The sequence below is a fragment of the Macrotis lagotis genome, chromosome 1, assembly GCF_037893015.1.
Source record: "Macrotis lagotis isolate mMagLag1 chromosome 1, bilby.v1.9.chrom.fasta, whole genome shotgun sequence".
In the NCBI taxonomy this organism is placed as follows: Eukaryota; Metazoa; Chordata; class Mammalia; order Peramelemorphia; family Peramelidae; genus Macrotis; species Macrotis lagotis.
The window spans coordinates 704,756,133-704,782,630 of NC_133658.1; the positions used below are offsets into that span (position 1 = coordinate 704,756,133).

Below are 26,498 nucleotides of genomic sequence, written 5' to 3' on the forward strand. Positions count from 1 at the left end.
CCTCCCCTTCCTTCTTCTCCTCTTCTCTCTTCTCCCTTCCTCCTTCCTCTCTCTCTCTTTTCATCTAGGATTTCATGCCTTATCTGTTGGTGCTTTTGCCAAAGAAATGGAATAACTTAACATTTATACCTATTATGTGCCAGATACTGGGCTAAATATATATATATATATATATATATATATATATATACATATATATATATATATATATTATCTCACTTGTTCTTCACAAAAATTCTGTTCTGGAGTGGGGGAGGGTGCATGTGCTATTATTATTCCCATCTTACAGTGAAAGAAAATGGGGCAAACAGAGATTAAGGAACTTGCCCAGGATCACACAGCTAGTAAGTGGATATGGCATGATTTGAAGTCAAACCTCCCCAACTCCATATTCAACACTCTATTCACTGTGCCACCTTGCTGACCCTAGGCATGCCATTTACAGACTACTTAGGGAATAAAACCCTACAAATGGATAACTATATTTCATAATATTGAAGGACACATATAAGAGATGTACAAAACAAGGGGTTATATGAGATCCATGATGGGACTTCTTGCTCTTCTACTTATATTCCCAGAACCATAGTAAGCATTTAATGAAAACTTTTTCATTCATTCATCTCCTAGGCATGACTGAACACATTAATTCTCCTGACCAAAGATATTTTGAATTTTTCACTTCATTTTCTTAAACTGCCTAAAGCCCAGTCTATTAGGGATTGATTTAGATTAATAAGCATACTTCTTAAAAAAATACCCAGGCATTTCTGGAGGGGTTTCCACTAATTCCTAAAGCCCTAGAAATGGTACTGAGTTTCCCTCCCCATTTCAGCTAAAACATATTTCAACTTTTGTCTGACCCAGACTCCAAAACAGTACTGAAACTATGACCTCCTCTCATTTAAACACTAAACACTATTTTTATCCAGACATTTTTAAGTTCTTGCTACTTAGAGTAGTTCACACAATCCAAATACTTTTTATACTCTAGGTATCATTTATCTATGCCTTGCTTACTTTTAAATATATTTTGGTAAATTTATTTTAGATTCATCTTTGTACATATGTAAATTGGGTCCAAGAAATAGAAACGTATGATAAATGAGCTAAATCTTTGTATTCCCCCCACATGGCTGGGGAGAGGATTATGTTAAAAGATTCAACAAGCTGTCTTTTTAGAGTCAGATATACTCCAGTGCTATAGCAGAGAAATCACTTAAAGTTTCCTTGCTCAGTTCTGTCCTTTGAAATGTCCTTGAGTAAATACAGTATGATATATGGCAGCTAATGTGGGACTGCACTTTGGAGAATAAAAAAAATCTTCATAGGGAAAAAATATACTTCTTAATTATGCCTTCTAGAATGCTTTATGGATATCATTAGGTCCATTATGGATATGTGAAAATAACTAGGTGTCATATGATACTGACTTAAAATAATTCATTTCACTATTTCTGTAAACTGTATAATCCTCTTTCTCTTGAACTACCTATGAACAGTGCTAACATGGATCTTTTGTGGCATAAAATTCAAACTGTTAATAGATATTTCATAATCTTATTAGCCTTTTTTTCCTACCACCCTCTAGCAGACAGGTAGTAGGAAAGAAGCAGTTCATTTTCATTCCAGATTTCTTTCTTCCCTTAAACTACTTGTCAGATGAATGAGCATAGTATGGCCATCAATTTTTTCTCCTTCACAGAAATTGAAATTATGTGAAAATATTTTTAATGACTTCTATTTGGAAGAAGAAAGTAGAGAATGAATATGTACCTTTGGCATAAAATTGAACTAATATGCAAAAGTATGGTAATATAAGTAATTGTTCCTTCAAATCTAAAGGAACTCAGATATCAGATTCTCAATACTTTAATTGATTATTTTAATATGGCATATCATTCTCTGGACAGCATAGATCTGGATATGATAGCTAGCACAGTTCAGATAACCAATAAGAGAACAAATATTTTTTTTAACTTTTGTAAAGGCATTAGGGTTAAGACTCTTGCTCAAGGTCACACTGCTAAGTAAGTATTAAGTATCTGAGGACAGATTTGAACTCAGTTCCTCCTGATTCCAGGGACAGTGCTCTATCTACTGTACCACTTAGCTGCCCCACAGACCAAATCTTAAACTACAGATATAATCACTGTTTTCTCCCACTCTCATGTATGCTAAACCAAAACACTAAAGCAACCAAATCAAAATCCCTAACAGAAAAATACTCATGAACATCCATTATACAGCATGATGATGATGATATTTTCCATTCATTTCATTCATAGATCCATGCAGGAAGCACTTATTAAGTGACTGTAACATACAGAGTGTGATTTATGTCACTTATTTTTCCAAGCCTTCCTTATTTCCATACTTTCAATTTTTTTTCATTTCAAGAGAGGTGTTATTCATTTGTCTACTGACTTTTCCACAGCAGTGCTGATCTTCATACATACCACCTAGGTCTTCTCTTTTTGAAGCTTTCCAACCCAGGGTATAGACCTAGACTGAAAAGTCATACATTGGTTAATTTCTTTCACTAATATAAGCAATATATTTTCTACCATTACTGTGAGGAAGGATAGTACTATTTGGCTCTTTCTTTGTTTTAGACTTTATCTAGGACTCAGGACTTCATGATTCCTTCCTCGGAGTTCTCTTAAGAGAAATGAAGTTTGATTTCCATAATCCTTGTTCAAGGAAAGTCATTGAATCTGAGCTCTAATAAACAATAAAATGATGATTTGGGGGTCTGACTTTCAAATATATTTCCTGGATGATTCATGATGTCTGTCTAATTTGGATTCTCCATTCCTGGGGCCAATTCTTCCCTTCTCTTCCATTGATTGAACTATTTTAGGAAAATAGTCGCAAGCATTTGTATCTACTCTTACTTCCAAGCTGCAGAGAGGTAATGGTATCATTGCTTTTGGTACAGACATGTTTAAGGGAATGAGAAGGGTCTGATTCAGCTCTTCTTACCTTTTGATCTAGATTAGTGGTATCAAACTCAAATAGGAATGGAGGCCATTAATCCATAATTGAAGTTCCCTGCAACTACATATTGACTTAGAAAATCAAATATTAACAACATCTATGTTCCACTGCATTTTATTTTGCTAAATATTTCCCAATTATATTTTAACCTGGTTGATGTGTTTGCCATCTCTATTCTACATTAATCATGACCCCTGGTACTCTATTCTCAATACTTTATACAGCTTGAAACCTAGGGTAGCACATAACATGGAAGAGTATAAGCTAAAAAAGAGGGGAGGACATTTAGGACATCACATAATTATAGATCAAGAGCCAAAAGTAATCTCTGTAGACCTGCTACTCAGCCTTTTATCTCACAGTGGAAGAAACTGAGGCTCAGTGAGATTAAGTGACTTGCCCAAAGTCACATGGTATTTGACAGAGTCAGTATTTGAACACAGAACCTCTGTCTCCCAGGCTAGTGGTTTCCAATATATAATAGTATTCCAATAGTCACATTGCTCTAGGCATTGAATTCCAGTAGTCACACTGCTCTACTATGAAGAAGCTCTCAAAGAATCAAAAGCCAAAGGGAGCTTAGGAACCATTTGATCCAATCCTCTCATTTGACAAATGAGAAAACTGAGTCAAGGTTATTATACCTCTCTCTCCATCTCACCTTCAAGTCTAGTTCATATAATGTCATCAAAGAAAACACACTACTCTTCATTTTTTGTGTGTGAGAGAAAGCTTGGCCCAATGTTCAAGCACTTTTTTCCCCATAGCTTCTTATTGGCTACCTCCTCACCTACACATCCTGTCTTTCTGGGCTAACTTTATGATTCCTAGGCTAGCAATTTTCCATTATAGATGACTATTTAGGGTGAAGATTCATGGTGGCTATAGAGAGAAGAAACAGAGACACTTGGTAGTAAGGCATTCCTATGGATATATTTGTAAAAATAGTGATAATAATTTCAAAAAGTCTGCCTATACTTCTACGCAATCACAAGGGTTTTCTATCCATCCTTGGGACTACAAAAATTTTATTTCAAAAATTATTTTCTATATCTGAATTTACTGATCTACCCTATATCTTTAATATTTTATCTAATTTTTAAAGAAAATGTTGCCTTCTGTTGTGTTATGGGAAAGTGGAAATACAAAGACATATTGATTAAAGTCACTTCATCTATCTATATATTTCTGATTGTTTATTACCTATCTATAATGCTTTATCTATTTTAAACAAAATGTTGCCTGACATGGTGTTAGAAGAAGTACAAATACAAAGATACATTGATTAAAGCCATTTCAAAGTTGAAAAAAATTTTCAAAGGATCCTCATTAATTTTTATTACAGTTAATTGATAATTATAGCTCTAAAAAGGCTATAGTCAACCAAAAACCATTTTGTTAAATGTTCTTGCTTTTTTCCTAACAAAAGATTCTCAGAAACCCACATTATTTTTTAAACTTTATATCAATATTTGTTTTTCATATGCTGATGCTATTTCATTCATCACTTGCTGGCAACATGCTGAATTTCAATCTTATGGCTTGGGGTTCATCTTATACTCACCCTTCATTTGAAAAAGATATAATTGGGGCAGCTAGGTAGTGCATGGTTAGAGCACTGGCCCTGGAGTCAGGAAGACCTGAGTTCAAATTCAGCCTCAGACAAGTACTTAATAATTACCTGTGTGACCTTGGGCAAGTCATTTAACCTTATTGCCTTAAAAAACCAAAAATATGATATATTCTAGGAAAAGAAATGTAAAACTGACAATGAGAGCATTCTAAATATATATATCCATGAGCAGAGTGGTGTGCTAGAATGCAGGGAACATTGGAGTTGGAGACAAAAGTTGGAATTTTGTCTCTATACTTAATTATTGTGGATCTATAAACAAGTATTTTAACTTGTTCAACCCAAGCAATTATAACAGTTTATTTTTAAGGGAATTTTACTTGGCATTCTACTCATAGTCAACTTGGGAGATGGTAGATATAAGCATATCTCCATTTTATAAATGAGGAAATTGAGGATTAGATCAATTGTTTTCTACACTACAGATGCAAAGATTAACTTCCAACTGTATTCTGTTATAAAGTCATTGTATTTAAAAAAAACCAATATGAGAAGCCTAATTTCCTTGAATAATTTGGTACACAATAACATCTTTTCCATTGCTTATTCTAACTTAGTCTCAGCATAATGTCTATGGCTACATCTTACATTTTATTAAATGAACTCTACTGTTTCATAAGTGTTCATTGATAGAACAACTTGCATTCTTCCCTTATTCAATTTTATTAATATAGTGGTAGTCTTTTCTAAGTTATCTATTTAGGGAGGGAGAGTTACTGACAAAACTGGGTTTATTTAATTATGCAAAGCAAATGTGTTATTTCATCTTTACGCATGTATGAAAAAATAGAATTGAGAACGACAAGAATCAAGGAGCAAAATTCAGTGTAGTAGGAATAGCATTAAGAACAACTTGAATAAAATTGCCATCTGTGACAAGAAAAGTCTTAAGGCTTTCACATCTCATTCATATGGGGATAAGTTCCATTGCACACTACCCTCCATGCATAACATGCCACCAAATACCCTTTGGAGGGTAGAAAGAAGTAAAATAAAAATCACTTAGCAGAGGGGGAGAATAACGTTAGGGGAAGAAACTGTGAGCAGTAGCACAGACCTCCATGATACAGGGAAAGGGGAAAAGGGAAGATACAGAAGTCCTGGTTAGAAGTAGCAAGACAGAAAGGCAAGTAAAGGGAGTAACTATGGCCAGCTAGTCACATTCCATGGGAGATTCATTCCTGGGAATTGTTCACATTACAGCTATTTTGTTAACTCAAGGTCTGCTTACACTCTGAAACTCAAAGCTTGAGAGAAAAAGATTAATTTATCTGAATTTAGACCCTCTTGAACCTTTCTTTTTTCTCATTTCCCCCCTCTATTTTTATCTCTTTATCACATTTTAATTCAACAAAACCTTCTTAAGAATCTACCACACTGAAGGCATCAGGCTAGATCCTGAGAATACAAAGGTAAAATGACTGTGCCCGCTATCAATCAGCTTACATACTACTTGCATACAGAAATAGGAAGAAGCAATTGTGGCAAAAGAGAGCATCAGACAAAGTACTCTAGGAATATATGAAGAAGTAGAGCACACATTTATAAGAGGTTGGGGCAAGAAGATCAGGTAAAGTTGTACAGAAGAAGTGATACCTGAGCTGAACTCTGAAGAAAGGCAAGAATCTTATATAGCAAATGAAGATGAAGTGCATGTGGAAGAACCTGTGTGAATGAACAGGAATGGGAGAAAATATGACAAGCTTGGGGCAGTCTGTTAACCTACTTTGCCTGGATCTTAGAGTGTTTAAAGGGGAAAGAGCTAAAATAAAGTTGTTTGGATTTTATCTTAAAGTAAAATAGAGTCACTGACAGTTTTGTAATGGAGGAGCTCTTCACGGTTGAAGTTATATCTTAAAAGAATGATTTTTGGCAACTAAACAGCTAAGGTGAGTTGCACTATAAGAATGTAATTACAGACAAAAAAGAAGTGAAAAAAGGATAAGGCTTAAGCTTTGAAAAGATAAAGGCTGTGAGCTCAGGTCAAAGGGGGTTCAAAGTTGTCTAGAGGCATCAGTTATACTCAAGGTTGAAAAAAGAATCATTCCATACATTTCCCAGATGTTGATTATCAGTGAAGTAGGTATGTTTAGGAGAGTGGCCTACCATAGATCTAGAGTTGAAGGAATCTTAGAAGTTCCCCAGTATGGTTTCCAGTGCCATTTTAAGAAGAAACTGCAGTCCAGAGAAGATAAGAGATTTCAAATTCAGGTCCTAGAACTCCAAGTTCAACACCCTTTCTATTGAACTACATTGTCTTCCATTTGGAATATGAAGCAGCTAAAGAACTGGAGAATTGGATAGAATTAATAGTAATATGAAGAAAAGAAAGGAAACAGTGCCAAGTGCTCTTCAGAAGGCTTAACACTTTGGCACATAATTGATGCTTAATTTTTGACTGATGGATTCATTGATTTCCAAAATCTCATTTACCAAGAGAATAACTATTTGACAGAGGAGTGAAAGGGAAGGTATAGAGGTTGAGAATACATGAATTGATGAAGTTTGAGGTATGGATCCTAGTTGATTGGGCTGAATCCGAGTATAGATTTCCATAGATTTGCCTCTCTCTATTTAGGGATTTTATAATTACAAGGATTAAGGCAACTCATGAAGGTCAGTGCCCTCAGGCTATGTAACTAGTTTTCCAGACTGACAGCATCATTTTTCCTTTTATGGGACTACTACAATATTTTGGGATAGTGATGCTAACCAGTACAGTTTGGACAGTATCTTCTATTTAAGAAGAGATAGCTTCCCGAGGTGTTAAATGAATGGCTATTGTCAATGTATGAGCAAATTGATAATAATGAGGGCCTAAACTCATACTGTGGCTGTATGACTGTAGAAAAAAATCCATATCCTAGAAATATTGGGGTTCCAGAAGCACATCTTTGCATACAAGGAAAGGAAAGATTAATCATAGTTTGATATGAAAACTAACATACTAACAGCATCAATTTTTAGCTACATATAATGGAAGGAAATGATTTTTTTGCAAAATTTTAAAACCTTTTTTAAACTTCATTGATGAGTTCTGTTGCTTTTTTCCATAACAATTATTTTTCAATATGCTCCTACCTAATCAAATCATCTCTTGATAAGAAAAATGGGTAAAGAAAATACATTTGTCACTGGCAATCTCCTCAGCCAGTCCATATCTCATAATACCACCAAAGAGAGGAGAAAGGTCTATCTATCAACGGTGCTCTGGAAACAATGTCAGCCATTGCACCTAAGCTGCCTTCATTTATCTTTTTGTATTTAGTTTTATTTCTTCTTTTACTTCTACTTTCTTTACTCTCTTCCAGTTCATATACATCATCTCTTTTTTCCTCTGAATTTTGGGGAAGAAATATATTAGAGAGTTCTTTTTATAGAATGAAAAAGAACATAATGAAGGGCAGTAGATGAGACCTAGAAAAGATACAGGTTAGCATCAGAGTTTTAATCGGAGATGAAAACAAGAATCATTTATGGCTTAATATCAGAATTCCAAATATGAGCAGTATAGTTAAGTCATGGAAAAGGTGAAGGACTCTGGAGTTTGAAATTTAGATTAAAGGAAAAAAACACACATTTTATAGTTCGAATTATAATATTCTAATCAGGATCACGAAAAATTAAAGGATGTGAAATAAACTACTGAAAGATGCAAAAACAAAATCAGCATTATCTGTCTCAGTGGATTGATGGTGAAAGAAATTAAGGTAACAAAGGTAAGGAGACAAAGGCAGCTCATGAAATCCTTACTTTGTAAGGAAAAACATTTCAAACTTCAAAGAAGTGGGAAGTTAAGATAAAAAAGAAACCAATAATACACATGAGCAAAAACACAAGAAGGGTATTAATTATTTTAATGCAAAGAATATTCCAGAACAGCTAAAACAAAACTCAACAAAAAAGTACAGAGAAGAGATATGTACAATCCCATGAGATTTTGAATTCAAAGAATTAGAGACTTTCTAGAGTGAAATTCTAATGATATGAATTTAAATAATTCCAAAGAGGAAGAAAAGTCAGAGAGAACTGAAGTTTAATGTGACTTTTAGATTGTGATTTTTAAAAGGACATGCATGGGGCAGCTAAGTGGCACAGTGATCATGAGCCCTGGAGTTATAAGGATCTGACTCAAATCTGGCCTCAAGGCATTTTCTACCTATGTGACCCTAGACAAGTCACTTAACCCAATTGCATCATACACACACACACACACATACACAAAATTTATATATATATATATATGTATATATGTATATATATGATGACATGCATTAGTGGTTGGAAACAAGGTAAACACAAGTAGTAAAGAATGCAGAATAGAAAAAGAATAGCAGCATTAAAGCTAAAGTTGAGATGGTTTAAGATGAGAAATATGAAAAATGTACAGAACAACAGAAAGGTCTTCTTTGACTATATTAGGGACAGACTTAGGATCCAAAACAGCTAAAAAAATTTAATTTAATGAGATAAAAATTAAAAGGACTGTTAAGGTCTACACTTGGGTTAAAAAAATAATTGAAAGATTTGGGTAGCCAGTAGTAGTTGTGAACATAACCTAGGAGTTTTCATTAAATTTTTAGATCAATGAGTCAACAATGACATATACTTAGTTCATTCAGCCCTCCTCTGCTAGAGGAACTAGGGATGGGAGTGAGTGAAGTTAAGGAAATCTTAAGCAACATTAACAGAAGGCCAATCTGTAAATCAATGAAGGCAACAGTCCCACTGTACTGTAAGTTTAGGCAATATATTGAAGAATTATATTCAATTCTTTGAGTCATATTTTAAGAGGAACTTTGAAAAACTGGGGCATATCTAGGTAACCAGGATGACAAGGGCACTTAAAACTGTCTTAAATAAATATAGGACAATTTTATCCTGTAAAATATATTTAAAGGGAACATAACAGTTTTTTTCAAATATTTGAGGGGCTGTCACAAGAAGAAGGAATTAAACATTTTCCATCCCTGGGAGAAGCAGTTAGGCATTGTGAGTGTAGGGTTATGGTATAATATTATTTCTATCCCATAGTCTCTAGAGTTACTTTGTTTTCTATTATCTACCTAAACAGTATACAGAATCAGGAATTCACAAATGTTGTTTACATTTAGGAGGGCACTTGACTCTGAACATTGTTTACAAGGATCACTTAAGAAGGGATTGATGCTCTTGGCAAGACTGCTTTGCAGCACGTGATGGGGCATCAAATATACCAAATGTTTGGCAGTATTTCATCCACCTAGTCACAGTACCATATGCTCTTATACCCTTTTTCATGTCAGTGATAAGTAATTCAGGAAGCAGGACCTTACTAGAATCACCCATAATTGAATGGGTGTCAGAGTGTTTTCTCTAAAGGGCAGGTCTACCCTGTCAGCTCCTGATTCAGTAAACTCCAAAGCCTCCACATTACTTTTAGGATCAAATATAAACTTCCCTGCTGGACATTTATAATTCTTCACAACCTGATCCCTTTCTAATTATATAGGCTTCTGTATAACTAACTATACCTTTCCATTTATTCTATAGTCACATCATATTGGTCCATTTGCTGTTCCTCACATATAGCACTCTCATTTCCATCTCCATCATCTCCATCTCCATCATCTCCATCTCCATGTCTTTGCACTAGCTGGTTGTCTCCCTGTGTTCTCCTATGTATGCTTCTCAGAATTCTTGACTTCTTTCAAGACCTAACTCAAGTACCACCTGGGAAGGCAGGAAGTCTTTCCCATTCACCCCAATACTAGACACTATTAGTGTTTTTCACTCAAAGGCTGATTTGTATCTACTTTGTATGTGTATTTACATATGTATACATACACATATATATTTTTCATTTTAAAGATTTTATTTATTTTGAGTTTTACAGTTTTTCCCATAATCTTACTTCCCTCCCCTCACCCCCCACAGAAGGCAATTTGTCAGTCTTAACATTGTTTCCATGGTATACATTGATCCAAATTGAATGCATACACACATATATTTACTTATATTTATAGGCACATATGAATCCATGTGTGTATATCTATACACACACACACATATTTTTCTCTATTAGAATGTAAACTTCTTGTGTCCATTTCCTTTTCCCCTTGAAACTCATTCTGGAAATGGGGGGGGGCAGAAGAGTTCCTCCTTCAGGCAGTTCCCTTCCTTGGTCTGTGTCTAGACTCATAAAGTTCCTATAAAGTGTTGGTCTGTATGTAGTTTCCCCCTGCTTCCCTATTTGAACTGACATGCAGTAAGACAGCATTATTAGTACAAGCATGGCTTGTCGGTTCAATTAAACAGACATCTATTCAACACTCAAATGAGAGTATGGCATTGCCAAGATGCTGGGGGTGCAAAGACAGAAATAGAACAGTCCCTGTCATGGAGATGCTCCAGCAGCTGTAAGGGCTTAACAGGACAGTGCCTACAGAATAAGGTACCAAATGGTCATTTGATTAAACATATATTATTTTCTATTACTCTGTCCTCCCTTCTCCTCAGTGCTCACTAAAGTTCTCTGCCTTCTTAACAGTTTGAAGAAATTAGCCTAACATCCCTAATGGAAAGCAATATGAAGACATTTCTCCCTGGAGTTTCTTAGAGTCTGGTCAAAGGGAGGGTCAGTTTTCATAAGATGTATATGAAACAAGGTAAGGTGCAAGAGTCTGGACTATCACATAAAGAAACAAGAACCAACATATTTTATCAAAAATGAAATCAGAAGGAAATAAAAATCCAGTTTTACAAAGTGGGATACTTCCACTATGCTTTTTACCTGTCAAAACAAGCATTTCATTCTTCCCATGTAAGTATAATTTTATGGTGTTCTCATTTTATTAAATCCATTTGAAATCAATGGCATAATTTCTTTTCATAGGATTGTGATTGGAAATAAACACCAAAACAAAAATCAAAATTTAGGTGATGTGAGCTATAATGATTCAATCATCTAACATTCACCATGAATTTCTGACAACAAACTTCTTTCAAAATAAAATGCTGAGACTCAATTTGCTTCCATTGCACTATTAAATCAAATATAATTCACCCTTATATCTACTATATTCCAGTCCCTGATTCTAACTAGATCACTAGGATACTGTCAAAACTGAATATGATGATCCATCCACAGGGTATACTTACCTTTATTGCTCTTTTTTCTTCTTTCTTTTTCTTTTTAAAATACTTAATCATTTTTTAATTTGTGGAATAAAAACAAGTATTTTCATGACATAGTTCAATAAAAAGATGATTATACATAAAACTATAAGTATTATGTACAATTTGCTATTTTTAAATATTTAATAAAATTGTCATGCAAATTTCTTTTTTTTTATTTTCTTCCCTCTCTACCCCCTTGCCATTTAATTGCTTACCATTATTGAATATCTCCTTATATTGAATACCGTAAAAAGGCAAAGAGGCAATTCAGGGAAACAGAGAAATGCTGATCCTGGAGTCAAGGGATTCTTCCTCTGTCACTTGTGAAACTAAAATTGGGCAATTCACATAGACTGTGGGCTTCAATTTTTTCAATTAGGTTTGACAGGAGGAACTCTAAGATTTTTCTTAAGACTACATATATGATCCTATGAACTAGAATCATGAAATCAGATCATTCCCATTGAATAGGACTCCAAAAAGCAAAAGATATTAAATTTGGAATGGACCTGAGAGATTATTTCCTAAGAAACTTAACTAGGGTGTATAAATAAAATTTTTTAATGTTTTGATAATTATATTTCATACAATTGAATTCCTTTTATAATCTAGCTATTTTGTTTTATGTATTTAAAATATGATTATGAGAAGTATACATCAGACCTAAAAGGGTCCATGATCCCTTTGTACCTCCAGCATCTTGGCAATGCCATACTCTTATTAGAGTTGGACTACCAAAATGTTTCATCATTTTTACACATAAGGAAACTGAGACCAATCCAGTCTCATACCCAGCCAAAGCAAATTTTTTTTCTTAGATCATTTCAAGCAAGTGTAAGGTTGTTGCAGACCACTCCTACATGAGTTTCAGACTTCTATTTTTCTGAAATGAGAATACTATGATGTTCTTTTTATATTTCACACAATTTGGTATCTGATATTTCAAATCTTTGCAATGTTCTTCAGAGGCAAATACAACTACCTAATTTTATTTATTGGTGAGAAAACAGGAGATAAAATGAATTGTTAAGAGTTGCCCTAGAAGCCAATAGTGGAGGTGAAACCCTCAACTAGGCTTTACAGTTTGTCAAACTAATCTTTCATCTCTCTATAACAAGGCAATGATGTTTATACATTCTGAAATTGCATGTTCTTATTCACAGTCTTTGACAATTCACTATTCCTATCCACAAAAATGTCCCAAATTTAAGCAGAACAGAGGATCCTGGAAGAATATGAAGAGTATTGTTCTAGGTATATGATAGATGTGCATTCTAGTCTCCACACTAATTTGCTAGGTCACATTTATCTCCTCTATAAAATAAAGAGATTAGTCAAAATGACATCTAAATTTCCTTTAGGTACAAATTGTCTTCTGTGAATCTAACTCATCTCTTTATTTCTCACATTGCACAGGATGTCTTGAATCAACTTTAGCAATTTCTGCCATATTGAAATAATTTTTTCTCATGTTCATAGGTAATATTAAGTTGTGGCCAATAACTTATAATATAATATATTATAAATATATAATATAACATGATATGAAATGATATGATAAATATGATATAATGTGATATAATATGATATACTATACTATAATATAAATAATATACTATAATATAACATAATATAATATATATTTTTAACCACTATAAAGTATTTATCCAAGTAGGGAGCTTAACAGCATGTGATACAAAATTTTATTCTGTGACATAGTAATTATTTGACCCTTTTGGGCCAAAGTCTTCACCATAGTGATCTAAATACTCAAATGAATACAATAGATTATCCTTAAACAAGATTAATGTTAAAAAAAAGTCAAAGTTAAGTTGGACTACCAGTTATAAAATATGGAGTTTCAATTATAGGGCAGGAAAATCATCTTCTTTTCTCTTTTTAATATATCTATTGTGGATGATTCCGTAAGTGTCAATACTTTTGTCCTTGATATAGATGAGGCTGCTTTGAAGTGAAGGCATCAAAAGCAAAACTCTTCACAATTCCCATGTACAGATGACACTCTTCAGTATTAGATGCCAAGAGTCAGAGCCCAAGTGTTACAAAGTCTGAAGATGATCTATACTTGAATGATTTCTATCTAGCTTCTACTTATCCTTTAAAAGATTAAGATCATTCTTAAGGCTGGGTGATTTAAAGATCATGCTAACAATACATTTGCACTGAAGTGAAAACTGTTTTACAAACATACTCATGGCATAGATTAATGCTTTAACATTTAGATTGGTAATTTCTGTGGAATATTCAAATGACATTCATAGCTATAACAGTCTCAGTTTTCACTTACCTTTTGGAGAAAGATTTTTTAAAAAAAACTCCCCAAACTTCATGATTATAGTCTGTTTCCCTGATTTTAAGATATATTTATTAAATTGTCCTTCACTCAAGACTAATTTTAAAAAAAGCCAGGTCAACTGTTCAGAAATGTGGTATTTGTATCAGGAATTTGAAGAAATTAGCATAGGAATAAATATTTTTTATTAAATAATAACTAAAGATAAATCAAATAAATAAATTATTATTATTGTAGAAAGGATGGGTCATTCCACCTCAAGTGATTTGGATAAGGATTTTCATTACTGTTTTACCTTCTACTCTATCCATGTAGCAAAAGGTTTGCCTCAATGTTCTGATCTTACATTTTAAAATCTCCAAAGTATTCAACCTTTAGAGTTGACTTTTTCATTATGAGCAATATTTTATGCATTTATAAGCATTATAATATTTTTTTCCCCAGAGAAAAACTGGATAGCCAAGGAATCTATGAATCTGGGAATTCCTGGGTTCATAAATCTGATTCCTCACCCCTGGGGGAAAAGCTTCAGGTTGAGATTTCTCAACAAAAAGTATTTGAATCTAGTCATGCCACAAAATTAGGGACTTCTACATTTAAATATCATCCAAATATCAAATTACTCACACATAGTCAAAGAGTTCACTGGAAGATATTTTAAGCAGGCAAATGTTTTTACATTTCTAATTGCCAAATATATAAAACATTAAACTCTAACAAAAAGGAACCAAGAACTAGTTGTTCCTTTCTTTATGCCTTTCTATAATACAGTATTTAAACAACAATATTTTTTCATTGTCTCTTTTTAGGATGAAACCTCATGAAAATTTCTCATCAATTAGGAAAAAGTCATACTTTACTTTCAAAAAAAAGATGTTTTGGCATATCATGACCATTTCAGACACATGAAAACTAGTCATTATATCTGGACTATTACACTGATTTTATTCATTCATTCATTCATTTATTTTGCTCCATATCTTTAATATTAAAATAAAATTCAGTGGAATTTGGCACTGCTGTTACATTCTACCCAAAAATGTTTTTCAGTTATGTATGATTTGACTAATCAAATCATCTATATCACTATAAAAGTTTTTCTTACAACCAGTTTTTAAATCTTTCTTTTTTGCAATTTCTAAATCCCTGATCCTGGTTTTGCTTTGTAAAGCCAAGCAGAATGAGCCTATACTTCTACAGGAAAATCCTCAAATATGAAACGAAGGTTCCTTTTCTCTAAGCTAAACATTCTTAGTTCCTGAAATCCTTCAGCATTTTTGATGACTCTCTTTGGAATGATTTTATGTTTATCAATCACCTTCCTAGAAGATGGAACCCAGTAATAAGAGCAAAAATTCATATATGGTCTGTTCAAGGTAGATTACAGTGGGGTTAACACCTCCATTTTTACTTCCTTCTTTTTAATACCCAGTCTTTGTAAGCTTCAAAATATGAGGAGCTTTAACAGACAAGTTTCTAATACTACTTAATTCATTCTAGTAAATAGATACAAAATATTTCAGGTCAATTTTTTAAAATCCAATGATAAGGTTTTATTATAATTTTCCCACTATTTTTAATATCTGTCAATGATATATTCACTTGAATGAGCCTCAAAAATTGGATGAACATGGCATCACTATTTTCATTTCTGTTGGCATCTTACTTCAATAAAGGCTTTGTTTTATAGCAGATCTAATTTCTTTTGGATCCAAAATAAGTTTTACAGGATCAAAACTTGCAGAATTCAATCAATGATTTAATTAAACAAAAATAAATAATTTTTAAAAATTTAGTTGATTCATTATAGTTAGCCATATCATGGCATAAACACTGAAAACTTTTCAGATATTGTTGAACCAAAGTTATATTAAATATTTGACTGCACTTTTAATCCAGTCTCATTTTTCTCTTAAGACTAAGATAACAAAAACAACAGCAAAAATTAGTAACAAATGAATGTCTATCAACTGGGGAACAGTTGTACTAACTTGGTATTTAATAATGTGATTAATTCAATAAAATATGCCAAGACTCATGAGTTGTTGCAGTCAAAGAAAGCAGGATTGAGAAAACAACATAGGCAAAGATTGCCATGATGTCAATAGCACACCAGTAAAAGACAACTGAAATCAGAGACTATAGCGACTAATCATGATCCCAGTGGACAAATGATGAAATATTCTTCTCTCTTTAGATAAATTAGGAGATGGCAAGAGTGCATAATGCTGCACACTAGTTCATGAGCTCAACTGTTTTCTTTGCTGTTTTAATGGGGAAGAAAATGACTTTTTCAAAAAAAGACATTACTAAAACTTCCATATATATGTGTGTGTGTGTATATATATATATATATATATATATATAGAGAGAGAGAGAGAGAGAGAGAGATTTGGAAACAGAAAAAAATGGTACTGTGTGCAACTAACCACCTGAAACCTTTAGGTATGCACTTATTTTCTTATTTTGCTTTTAAGATGGCACAACTTTTCAAAAATTAATTTAAAATGCAAATTGTGGCAAGGGAATATATCTCTGTCCTTTGCTAGGGGTCTCAACTCAACCTTCCTGTTTGTTTTCATTGCATAGCACTTTTCTAATTTTCCCACTGTGATCTAAATTTTTGTATGGTTTTACAAGTACTAGTTAATCTGATTATTTTTCAGTGGAACAAAAGACTGCATGATACATTCATAAAATTGTAGCATTAGTGTTAGAGAGGACCCTGGAAGTCATCTAGTCTAATCCCCTTATTTTACAGTTAAGGAAACTGAGGTTCAGATATGAAGTAAGATTTGTCCAAAGGATCAGAGATAGCACATTTTAGAACTTGAATTCAATGTTAAGTCCTTTGATTCCAAAACCAGTGCCCTTTCAATTATACCATGAGTCATTGTGCAATGGTAAAGGGACTTAGAGAGGAAAAAGAATACTGCAGATGAATATCCCTGTTCTATACAACAGAGAATTACCTAAGTAATTAACTAAATAATTCACCATGTACTCTTGTCTTCAGAAAATTTTTATAAAATATATTAATGGGTTTCAAACACTGTACATTATAGGTAGAGGTTATTGAAAACATAGTCTACCTTTTATGGAAAGACTTTCACAGGTTTCACAACTGAAAAAGTCAAGGTTATCACGAATCATAGGGGGAAAGTTGAGATTAATTTCCAAATATCTGCCACATCGTAACCAGCTTTTAATTTTACATTTTAACATGCTTTGGGATGGTAATTCCTATCCAAGGTTATTGAATGTCTTCCATATTCCTTTTTAAACTTTATTTAGTATTTTATTTTTCCCCAGCTACATATAAAAGCAATTTTTAGTATTTTTTAAAACTGAGTTTCAAATTCTCTCCCTTCCTCCCTTCTCACCCTTCCATCTCCCATTCAGAAAGGCAGGCTATTCAATATAGGTTATACATGTGTAGTCATGTAAAACATTTCTATAACAGTCATTTTGTGTAAAAAAATTATGAACCAGAAAATCTCTCAAAAAATAAAGGAAGTTAAAAAATGTTTCAATCTGTATTCATTCTTTCTCTGGGAATGAATAGCATTTTTCAGCATAAGTCTTTCAGAGTTGTATTGGATTATTGTGTTGCTCAGAATGAATAAGCCATTCACAGCTGATTATCTTCTAATATTGTTATTGCTTTGTACACATTTCACTTTGAATCAGCTTGTATAAATCTTTTCAGGTTTTTCTGAGAGTATCCTGCTCATCATTTCTTATAGCAGAATAGTATTCCATCACAATCACACTCCAAAACTTGTTTAGACATTCTTCAATTGATGAGCATCTCTACAATTCCCAATTCTTTGCCACCAGTAAAGAGCTATTATAAATATTTTTGAACATATAGGTCTTCTGATATACAGATCTAGTAATGATATTGCTATGTCAAAGGGTATGCTGATTTTGTAGCCTTATATGTCTCCCATATTCCTAACATGAATTAAGAATTTTGAAATAATTGTCCTCTTTACCTTCCAAAACAAATCAACAAGTCCCCATTTAATACCACCAAAGAAGGAGAATAAAGAACCTTGAGTGATTTGATTCTTTTTAGAAGGTCACAGACAGAGAAAAAACAACAAAATGCTGAGAAACCAATACTTAAAGGAATTCCAGGACAATGCCAAGAAACAGAATGTACTCATAGTGACTAATACATGCAAAGATTGGAAATAAATTCTAACAGATTAAACAGGTTTTATAGCAACTGAAAGGTATATTCAAATCATTCCAAAACTAAGAAAGCTTAAGAATATGGCAGTCTTCCCTATTAATAAGAGTATAAGCTGGATAAGCAGGTTGAATAATCTATAAATTTTTGCCAATATCAGTAAGTAGACTTTTCCAATGTGTTTTTAATTAAAAAGGTCAGACCAACCCTTTGACTGAATCATTTTACTCTAAGGACTTCATATTCTTCTATAGCCCTTTGCAGAAGTACAACCTTTTATAGAGAAGTGCTTAAAAACTCTTTGCCTCTTTGATCTTAAAGATTTTCTGGGTCAAGAAACCTCAGGCAGCTATTTTAAAATAATGGAATATATACAAAATTAAAAAAGGAACAAGATGCATTGTTACAAGCATTTGTGCTTCAAACACATCTATGGCATCTTTTGCAAATATTTTACCAGGGGATCTTCTAGAAGATGAACTTTTTGCAGTATCACATGTGAAAATAGTTTAAAATAAATAGCAGAGTTTCAGAACAAAATGGATGTACAGGACTGAACTACTTTCCTTGTCACTGAATTTCTATCATTTGTACAAAGCTATTTTTAATGTATTTTTTTCAGGTTCCAGAGGAAAGCAGGCAAATCTGACTCTTCTGAGTTTAAAATCCTAGACAAGCTACAATGTCACAAGCCTTCATTTTAGAAGACAGGTCTATAATCGGCTTTTATCTAAAAATAGTGTCACAGCAGGTATCAACATTAACAGCCCCTAAAGCATCAGCAATTCAAGAGATCTGAGGGATAGAAACCAATGTTTGGGGTCTTTTGGGAATCCTAAAATAATTGAATTAAATTTTCAGGCTCAGAGCTTTTAAAGCAGTTCAATTATTATAACCTATAATTGAAAAATAAATCTTTATACTCTAGATATTTATCAAAAGGATTAATATTGTGATGAAACTTTGATTGTTTGAATCTTTACTTTTTAAATATATAGACATCAAGTCAAAAGAAAGAAAAGTCTACCCTCTTCCTAATAATTCAAAGATAATGATTTGCCTTTAATATTACTCCATTGATCAGAAAGCAACCAGTTATGGTTATCCCTGACACAATCATTATGTTGTTATTTCAATTTTTGTTTAAAATGAAGCTTGGCTATAGCCAGAATTTGATCTGGAAAAATCTATTATAGCACCCCCCCAACTCTGCATTTAAGCCTAAATAAAATAATTTTGTATTCCTTTTCACCCATCCCCATTCCCATCCCCAACCCCAACAAAAACTAGACTATAAACCACATATATAAATATAATGATTATACATAATATAATGTACATTCTTTAGGTTCTCTGACACACACTATAAATATTCTTCTTACAAAAGCCTTTGGCCAGACTGATAATAATATTAGTTAATGCATTCTAAAGAAAAACACAGATCCTACATTATAATAATATCAGTATAAACCATGAGGTCATACCTGATGACTTAGAGATTGGCATGGCTCACTGGTTCCAGGCTGCATGACCTTTCTATTTCCAGAAACCCCCAAAGATTGCATTTCCTGTCTTAGAAAAGAATATCACAACCATCTCTATCTCTCAGCATCTTCAGGGCTAGTGAAGAAAGCATCAAACAGAAGGTCTGTCCATCAGGATCTGTTTAAGCCATTATCAAATGAACAAATCCTAAATACAGTAGATCATTTCCCCTTGTGCGATGACAAGCATCCAGTATTCAGGAGGACTGACACAGTTGTATTGCTGATGCTGCTAATGCTATCTGAAAACAGTAAGCTTACTGCTTAAAGCAATTCTGCATCATCCAAACAGAGAGCAAGCCACATCCTTCAGGTTTTTTTTTCACTTGTGTTACTATAAAGATTTTGCCTGCCAAGAGGAGGTGGGGGACGGAATTTGGTTTTCTTTTAACTCCTTTAAAATAAGAACTAAACTACATGATCATGTATTTAAAGTTTTCATTTCAATTACCAGGATTGAAAATACCATTTCTAGATTGAAATGTTTGTGTTTTTTTCCCTTGCATAATAAGCAAGTTTCATTTTGATGACCTAAAAAGCAGCATTGCATTCTGATTGAAAAGAAACTTACCATTTAAAAAAAGCCCTAGCAATCACCATCATCAGAAATCCAAATCAGCAAGATTAAACCAAGAGTCCATGTCTGCCAAGGTTTAAATATATCCCCAAGCATTGCATATGCTTCATACAGAGTGATAAATATTTACTGACTCTTTTTTCAGGAGATTGTTTTAAATTTATTTGCCTTAAGACCAATGGCTAGGATGTTACAGTATACTTAAAGGTCCTTTTAATCCTGCCATTCTAAGATAAGTCAGGCATACAAAGTTAGCTTGAATTTTGTGTGGCTCCTAAGGAGTCTAGAGTATCAAAAAATAAAATGCTACTGCTGAATGCTAACATTTTATTAATTAAATGTAAGAATAGTCTCACAACAAATTTAACAAATCCTTATTTTTATTGATCACAATAGCTTACATTTACTGGGTTTTTATACCTATTTTATAAATGAGAAATCAAAAGTCCTGTCCACATAGCTTTGAGGCAGGATTTAAACTCGTTAAGGACTCTGCTTCCTACTTCATAAAGTTTTTCATATTTCACTATCTCATAAAGTTACAATTAACTATTTTAAATTTATTTTTGCCTCTACAAAGCAATATCAAGAAGTTGATTTGGGGCAAGGAGGGAAGGCACAAGGGAAGAATTAATAAAAAGTTGGAGTATTTATTCTCTCACATTAAAGTTGACAACAGTCTCTTTACTTCAGAGCCCAAATACTTTGCTTTTATTTTGCAGATGTAGACAGTGTAGTGAAAAAGAAGGCTAAATAGGCCCATGTTGTCAAATTCAAATTCTCAGTAGGCCCACATATTGACTTAGGAAACCAAAAATTAACACTATCTGTGCTTTATTGCATTTAATTAATTTTTTAAAGCATTTCCCAATTATATTTTAATCTGACTTCCAGTTGTTCATGAATTTTGCTACCTGGGAGTTGTGAGTTTGACCTGATGGAGGAAACTATATTGATCACAGGATCCTGGTAATAAAGCTGGAATGGATGTCAGACAGAGGCTATCTAGATAAATGCCTTTATTTCACAATAAAAAGAATTGAAACCCAGATATGTTCAATGACTTGAGCAGAGTCATTGGGGTAGTAAGTGATCGAGCCAGGATTTGAACTTAGTTCAAGATGAATGTAACATTCCACTTGAAGTCAGGAGGATGAGAGTTGAAATCCAGCCTCAGACAACTGACACTTAATAGCTGTGTGACCTTGGGCAAGTCTCTTAGCCCTGTTTACTTCTCCTCCAGGGCATCTCCAGTCACCCTGATTCATATCTCTGGTCATTGGACCCAAAAGATTCCAGAGGAGAAAGTGAGGGTGGTGACTTAGCCCAGTACCGCCCTCACTCAAATCCAATTTATTTACTTGTCATGGCATCACTTCCCTGATGTCACAGTCCTCTTCAAGAATGAAGGACAAACAACATTACACTGCACCATGTGTCCCTGTTAGGGTAGAAATAATGCTTAAGTTTGCAGTTGAAAGACTTGAATTTTTTCCAGCTCTAGATGACAGCTAGGTGGAGTCATAGAGCACCCGATTTGGATACATGAAGATCTGAATTGAAATATGACCTCAGAAACTTTGTAGCTCTTTGACTTGGGGCTAAGTGACTTATATACTCTTTCTGCTTTAGTTTCCTTATCTTCAAAGTGGATATAATAATAATAATAACAACCAATGCCTCCTAGGATTGTTATTATGAGGATCAAATGAATTATAACTGTGTCTGGCATATAACAAGTATTATATAAATGTTGCTTCATTGTATGATCTTGAGCAACAGATCAGCTACTCCTTAGGGGCAAGGACTGTCTTTTTGCCTCTTTTTGTATCCCATTTCCTCCATCCTTGCATTCACCTGCATTAATACCTCGAAAGTATACTTTCCTCACCTTCCAAATTCTTATTTTCCTTTAAACCTTGAATTCAGCACATTGTCTGGCAATAATAAACCCTTTATAAACATTTATTAATTGAGTAACTTCTATGGACCTCTCAATTCCATTATCTATAAAATGAAAAGTATGTACTAGATAGTCTTCAAGATCCCTTCTAGCTCTAAATCATATGATCTTAATTTAACTGAGTCAGAAAATGAAGACAACAAATATAAAATCGTATTCTCTAAACTTTCATGTTACATTCAATAAATTATAATGTCTTTAAAAGACATTAATCTATCTAGGAAATAAAATAATTGAGGTCTGATAATAGATAAAGTATTTTATATGCACAAAAACATTTTAGGTAAATGGAGAATTATAAGTGAGTTTGTTATCTACTTACTACTCTTGAAGTTTAATAAGTGTAACATAAATCATAATTATTCTCAAGAATCAAATAAAAGGAATTACCTAGGTAGGATTATTTCTTCAGAATAGGATTATAGAACGTTTACTGCCCATAGCTTCAATGTGTCAATCACAGGTCTTTAGAAACCTCTACATAAATGATTTGGATGAAAATTTAATCAATCCATCTTCCAAGTTATCCAGTTTTATAACTTTGGACACACTTTCAATTCTTCTCTTCTTATCCTAAGCAATATGTGACCTTTTACTATCAAGTGTAACTCCATAAGCTCTCTTCATACATTCTCTTCTGAATGTATAACAGATAAAGTCTTGATTTTGGAGTTAAGAGAACTATGGTTCAAATTCGGCATCACATTCTTTACAGCTATATAACCTGGGGCAAGTCACAATCTCTCCATGCGTGAGTTTCTACTGATCTCATAGGATTTTTGGGTAAAGTACCTTGTAAGAGAGTACTAGGTAAACTAGGTGGCATTATAAACTCACATAGCTACCATCTTAGATAAAGTTCTGATCACCTACCACTATCTGAATCATTGTGACAAGGATCAAGTCCTTCTCATAGTCCTTCTCAATAGTTCTTCTCAAAAATCTTTCCAATAGCCTAGGGATTCAAATACAAATTCCCTTAGCCTACTATTATTGATCTTCCACAATCTAGTTCCACCTTTCCAGTCATTTTTTCACACTATCTTTCTTCTTGTAATCTATGTTTCAGGAAAATTTAATATTGTCTGAAAATGACATGCAATTTCCTCCATCCTTGCATTCACCTGCATTAATACCTCAAAAGTATACTTTCCTCACCTTCCAAATTCTTATTTTCCTTTAAGCTTTGAATTCACACAACTTCAAGAGGAAGAAGTAGATAAATTATACTCACTTATTATAATAATTGTCCATTTACTGAAAATAGTTTCTGATCTCATGAACATAAAATATTTCGGCCATTATTAAAAATTGGTTAATATGTTCCAGGCTCAGCTCCTCCTTAAAGTCTCTTTTTTCTGAAGTGCTCTTGAGCTCTCAGCCTGATCTCTCCATGGCTCCCTTACTCTCTACCCTGTATAATACTCATCTACACCTGCCATATCTTTTAGTAGAGTGTAAGATCTTTAAAAACATAGATTGTTCCATTTTTGTCTTTACAACCCCAAAGCCTGGTTGCACAATATTTTATATGTAGTAGGTACTTAATAAATATTTACTGGATTGAATGGAATCAAAATGTTGACAAATGTGATTCTCTTCATGTTTGGTATCATGCAGATGACACATCTATTGTTTTTTCTTGTGTCAAATAACTGGAAATCAATGGAATGCCCATCAATTGGGAAATGACTGAACAAATCATGGTATATGAATATGAGAGAAAGTACTATTATTCAGTAAGAAATCATAAACAGACAGACTTCAGAAAAGTCTGGAAATACATGAACTGATGCCAAGTGAAATGAGCAGAACCAGGAGGAACATTGTACACATTAACAGCAACATTGTGCGATGAACAACTATGAGATATAGCTCCTCAGAAGTACAAAGATCAAAGATAATTGTAAAGGACTTGTGATGTCCTTTAGACATGCAGAGAAAGAACTATCGAGTCTGAATGCAGACCAAAGTGTATTTTTTCCCATTTTTAAAATGTGTTTTAGGGGGCAGCTAGGTGGCGTAGTGAATAGAGCACCAGACCTTGAGTCAGGAGGACCTGAGTTCAAATCCAACCTCATATACTTACTAATTACCTAGCTGTATGACCTTGGGCAATTCGCTTAACCTCATATTCTTGCAAAAACCTAAAAATGTGTTTTATAATTTTTTCCCTCTTATGACTTTTCCCTTTTGTTCTGATGTTTTTTCACAACATGACTAATATGAAAATATTTTTAGCATAGTTTAACATGAATAATCTATATTAGATTATTCACTGTTGGGGAAGGGGAGGGAAAATGTGGAACTCAAAATCTCACTAAAAATGACTGTTGAAAACTATCTTTGCTTGTAGTTGAAAAAATGAATTAAAAAATTTACAACCCCCCCCTCCAAAAAAAAACCAGCTTAAATCCTCTCTCTTCCATGAAGCATTCATTCCTAAATCATGTTAGACCTCAGTTTTCTTAACTTGGGGTCTACAAATGTTTTGAAAAATATTTTAATAACTATATTTAAATATAATTGGTTTCCTTTGTATTTCTAAGCATCTTATTTTGTGCATTTAAAAATGTTATTCTATAGAGGGGTCTGTAGACCTCACCAGATTACTTGTGTTCAATATCCCAATAATGGTATTAATCTCCTTTGTCTAAATTCTTGCCTGCATCATTAATTTGATAATTCCTTGCTATGCTGTATTTTCCTTTTTTTGGTTTTATATATAATATATATATAATGTATACACACACACACACACACACACACACACACACACACACACACACACCATATCTACCCAACTAGAATGCAGCTTCTGGAAAGGAGTCTGGCTGATGATGGTTTATGTGCCACTGTGCATAACTATCATGGCACTATCATGACACTGTGCATAAAACAGGTGTTTGATAAATACTGTTGAATTGGTGAGTGAATAAAGAATAAATAAGAAATTAATTAAACAACCCTCTGAGATGACCTGATAATAATCATTTTTTAACTGGATGTTTTGAAGAATCATATAGATACAGTCTTTGTTTTTATTAACCAGTACCTCTGATAATGAGATAAAGACCAAGTAAAAACCTCTTGCTAAAGTACTGTAACTCTCTTTTTCAAAAAGAGAAATCATTCTCAAATAAAGCTTATGAGTATGAAATGATTTTAGGGACTCTGTTGCCAAAAAGGACATCACAGTGAGGAGAGATTATGACAACTTATAAGGAAAAAATAGATCCTGTGTGAACCAGAAATAAAATAAATTCAAAACCCTGAGATTGTGTCTGTTACTGTCAGAGGTACAAAGCTATTTTTAACAATAGGGGGGGAAAGCTCAGAGAAGCAGCAATAAGACATGGAAGATAATGAGATGGCTCTGGAGTCAGCAAGACTTGGGTTAAAGTGCCATTTACTGACATGTACTGTTTGAGAATGGGCATGCCACTTAACCTTTCTGTAACCTCAGACAACTCTCTTAGGCTATAAGTTAGAGATAGTTTTTTAAATCTTATATAGTACATAGAGTTTCCTTACTTGGGAATTTTCTATGATAATGAAATCAAAAAAGCAAAAGTCTATGCAAATGATTTTTTAAAATTGCTTTCTCAATTTCCTCTAGGCAGCTAGGTGATTGGCCTTGGATTCTGGAGGATGAAATTTGAATCCAACCTCGGTTGGATTCACTTAACACTTAACACTCATGTGATCTTGGGCAAGTCATTTAACCCTGATTTCCTTGCATCCAGGGCCATCTCTAGTCATCTTGATTCATATCTGGTAAATGGATCCAGATGACTCTGGAGGAAAAAGTATGACTGTGACTTAGCACAGAACTTCCTTACTCAAATCCAATTAAAGTACTTGTCAAGGCTTCACCTCCTTTATGTCATGGTCTTCTTTGAGAATAAAGGATCATCAGAATAAACATCATCAGCCCCTAATTGCTTAAATAGTTGACCAAAAATTATTTGCTTACAATATGAATATTGACTATAGAAACATCATAGTAATTTTTCAGACTGTAAGTTATTACATAGATATAGTAAATTCTTACTAACTGAAATACTCTAAGTTTCACAGGGTAGGAGCTGGTATATTAGAGTGTTCCTAG

At 33.4% G+C, this 26,498-nt stretch overlaps 1 protein-coding gene across 3 annotated transcripts in view; it reads right to left on the reverse strand.

Moving 5' to 3' along the window:
* The window catches only part of SLC4A10 (solute carrier family 4 member 10), a 377,012-nt gene that overhangs the window by 241,421 nt on the left and 109,093 nt on the right, over nt 1-26,498 (reverse strand). For 2 of the 3 annotated variants that reach the window (XM_074215845.1, XM_074215847.1), the window contains exon 1: nt 19,788-19,941. The exons of the other annotated variant lie outside the window; for it this stretch is intronic. In XM_074215845.1, coding sequence (XP_074071946.1) covers nt 19,788-19,868 — 81 coding nt within the window. In that variant the 5' untranslated portion in view covers nt 19,869-19,941. Of the gene's footprint in view, nt 1-19,787; nt 19,942-26,498 lie in introns of those variants that run through there. 3 annotated transcript variants of the gene reach the window in all.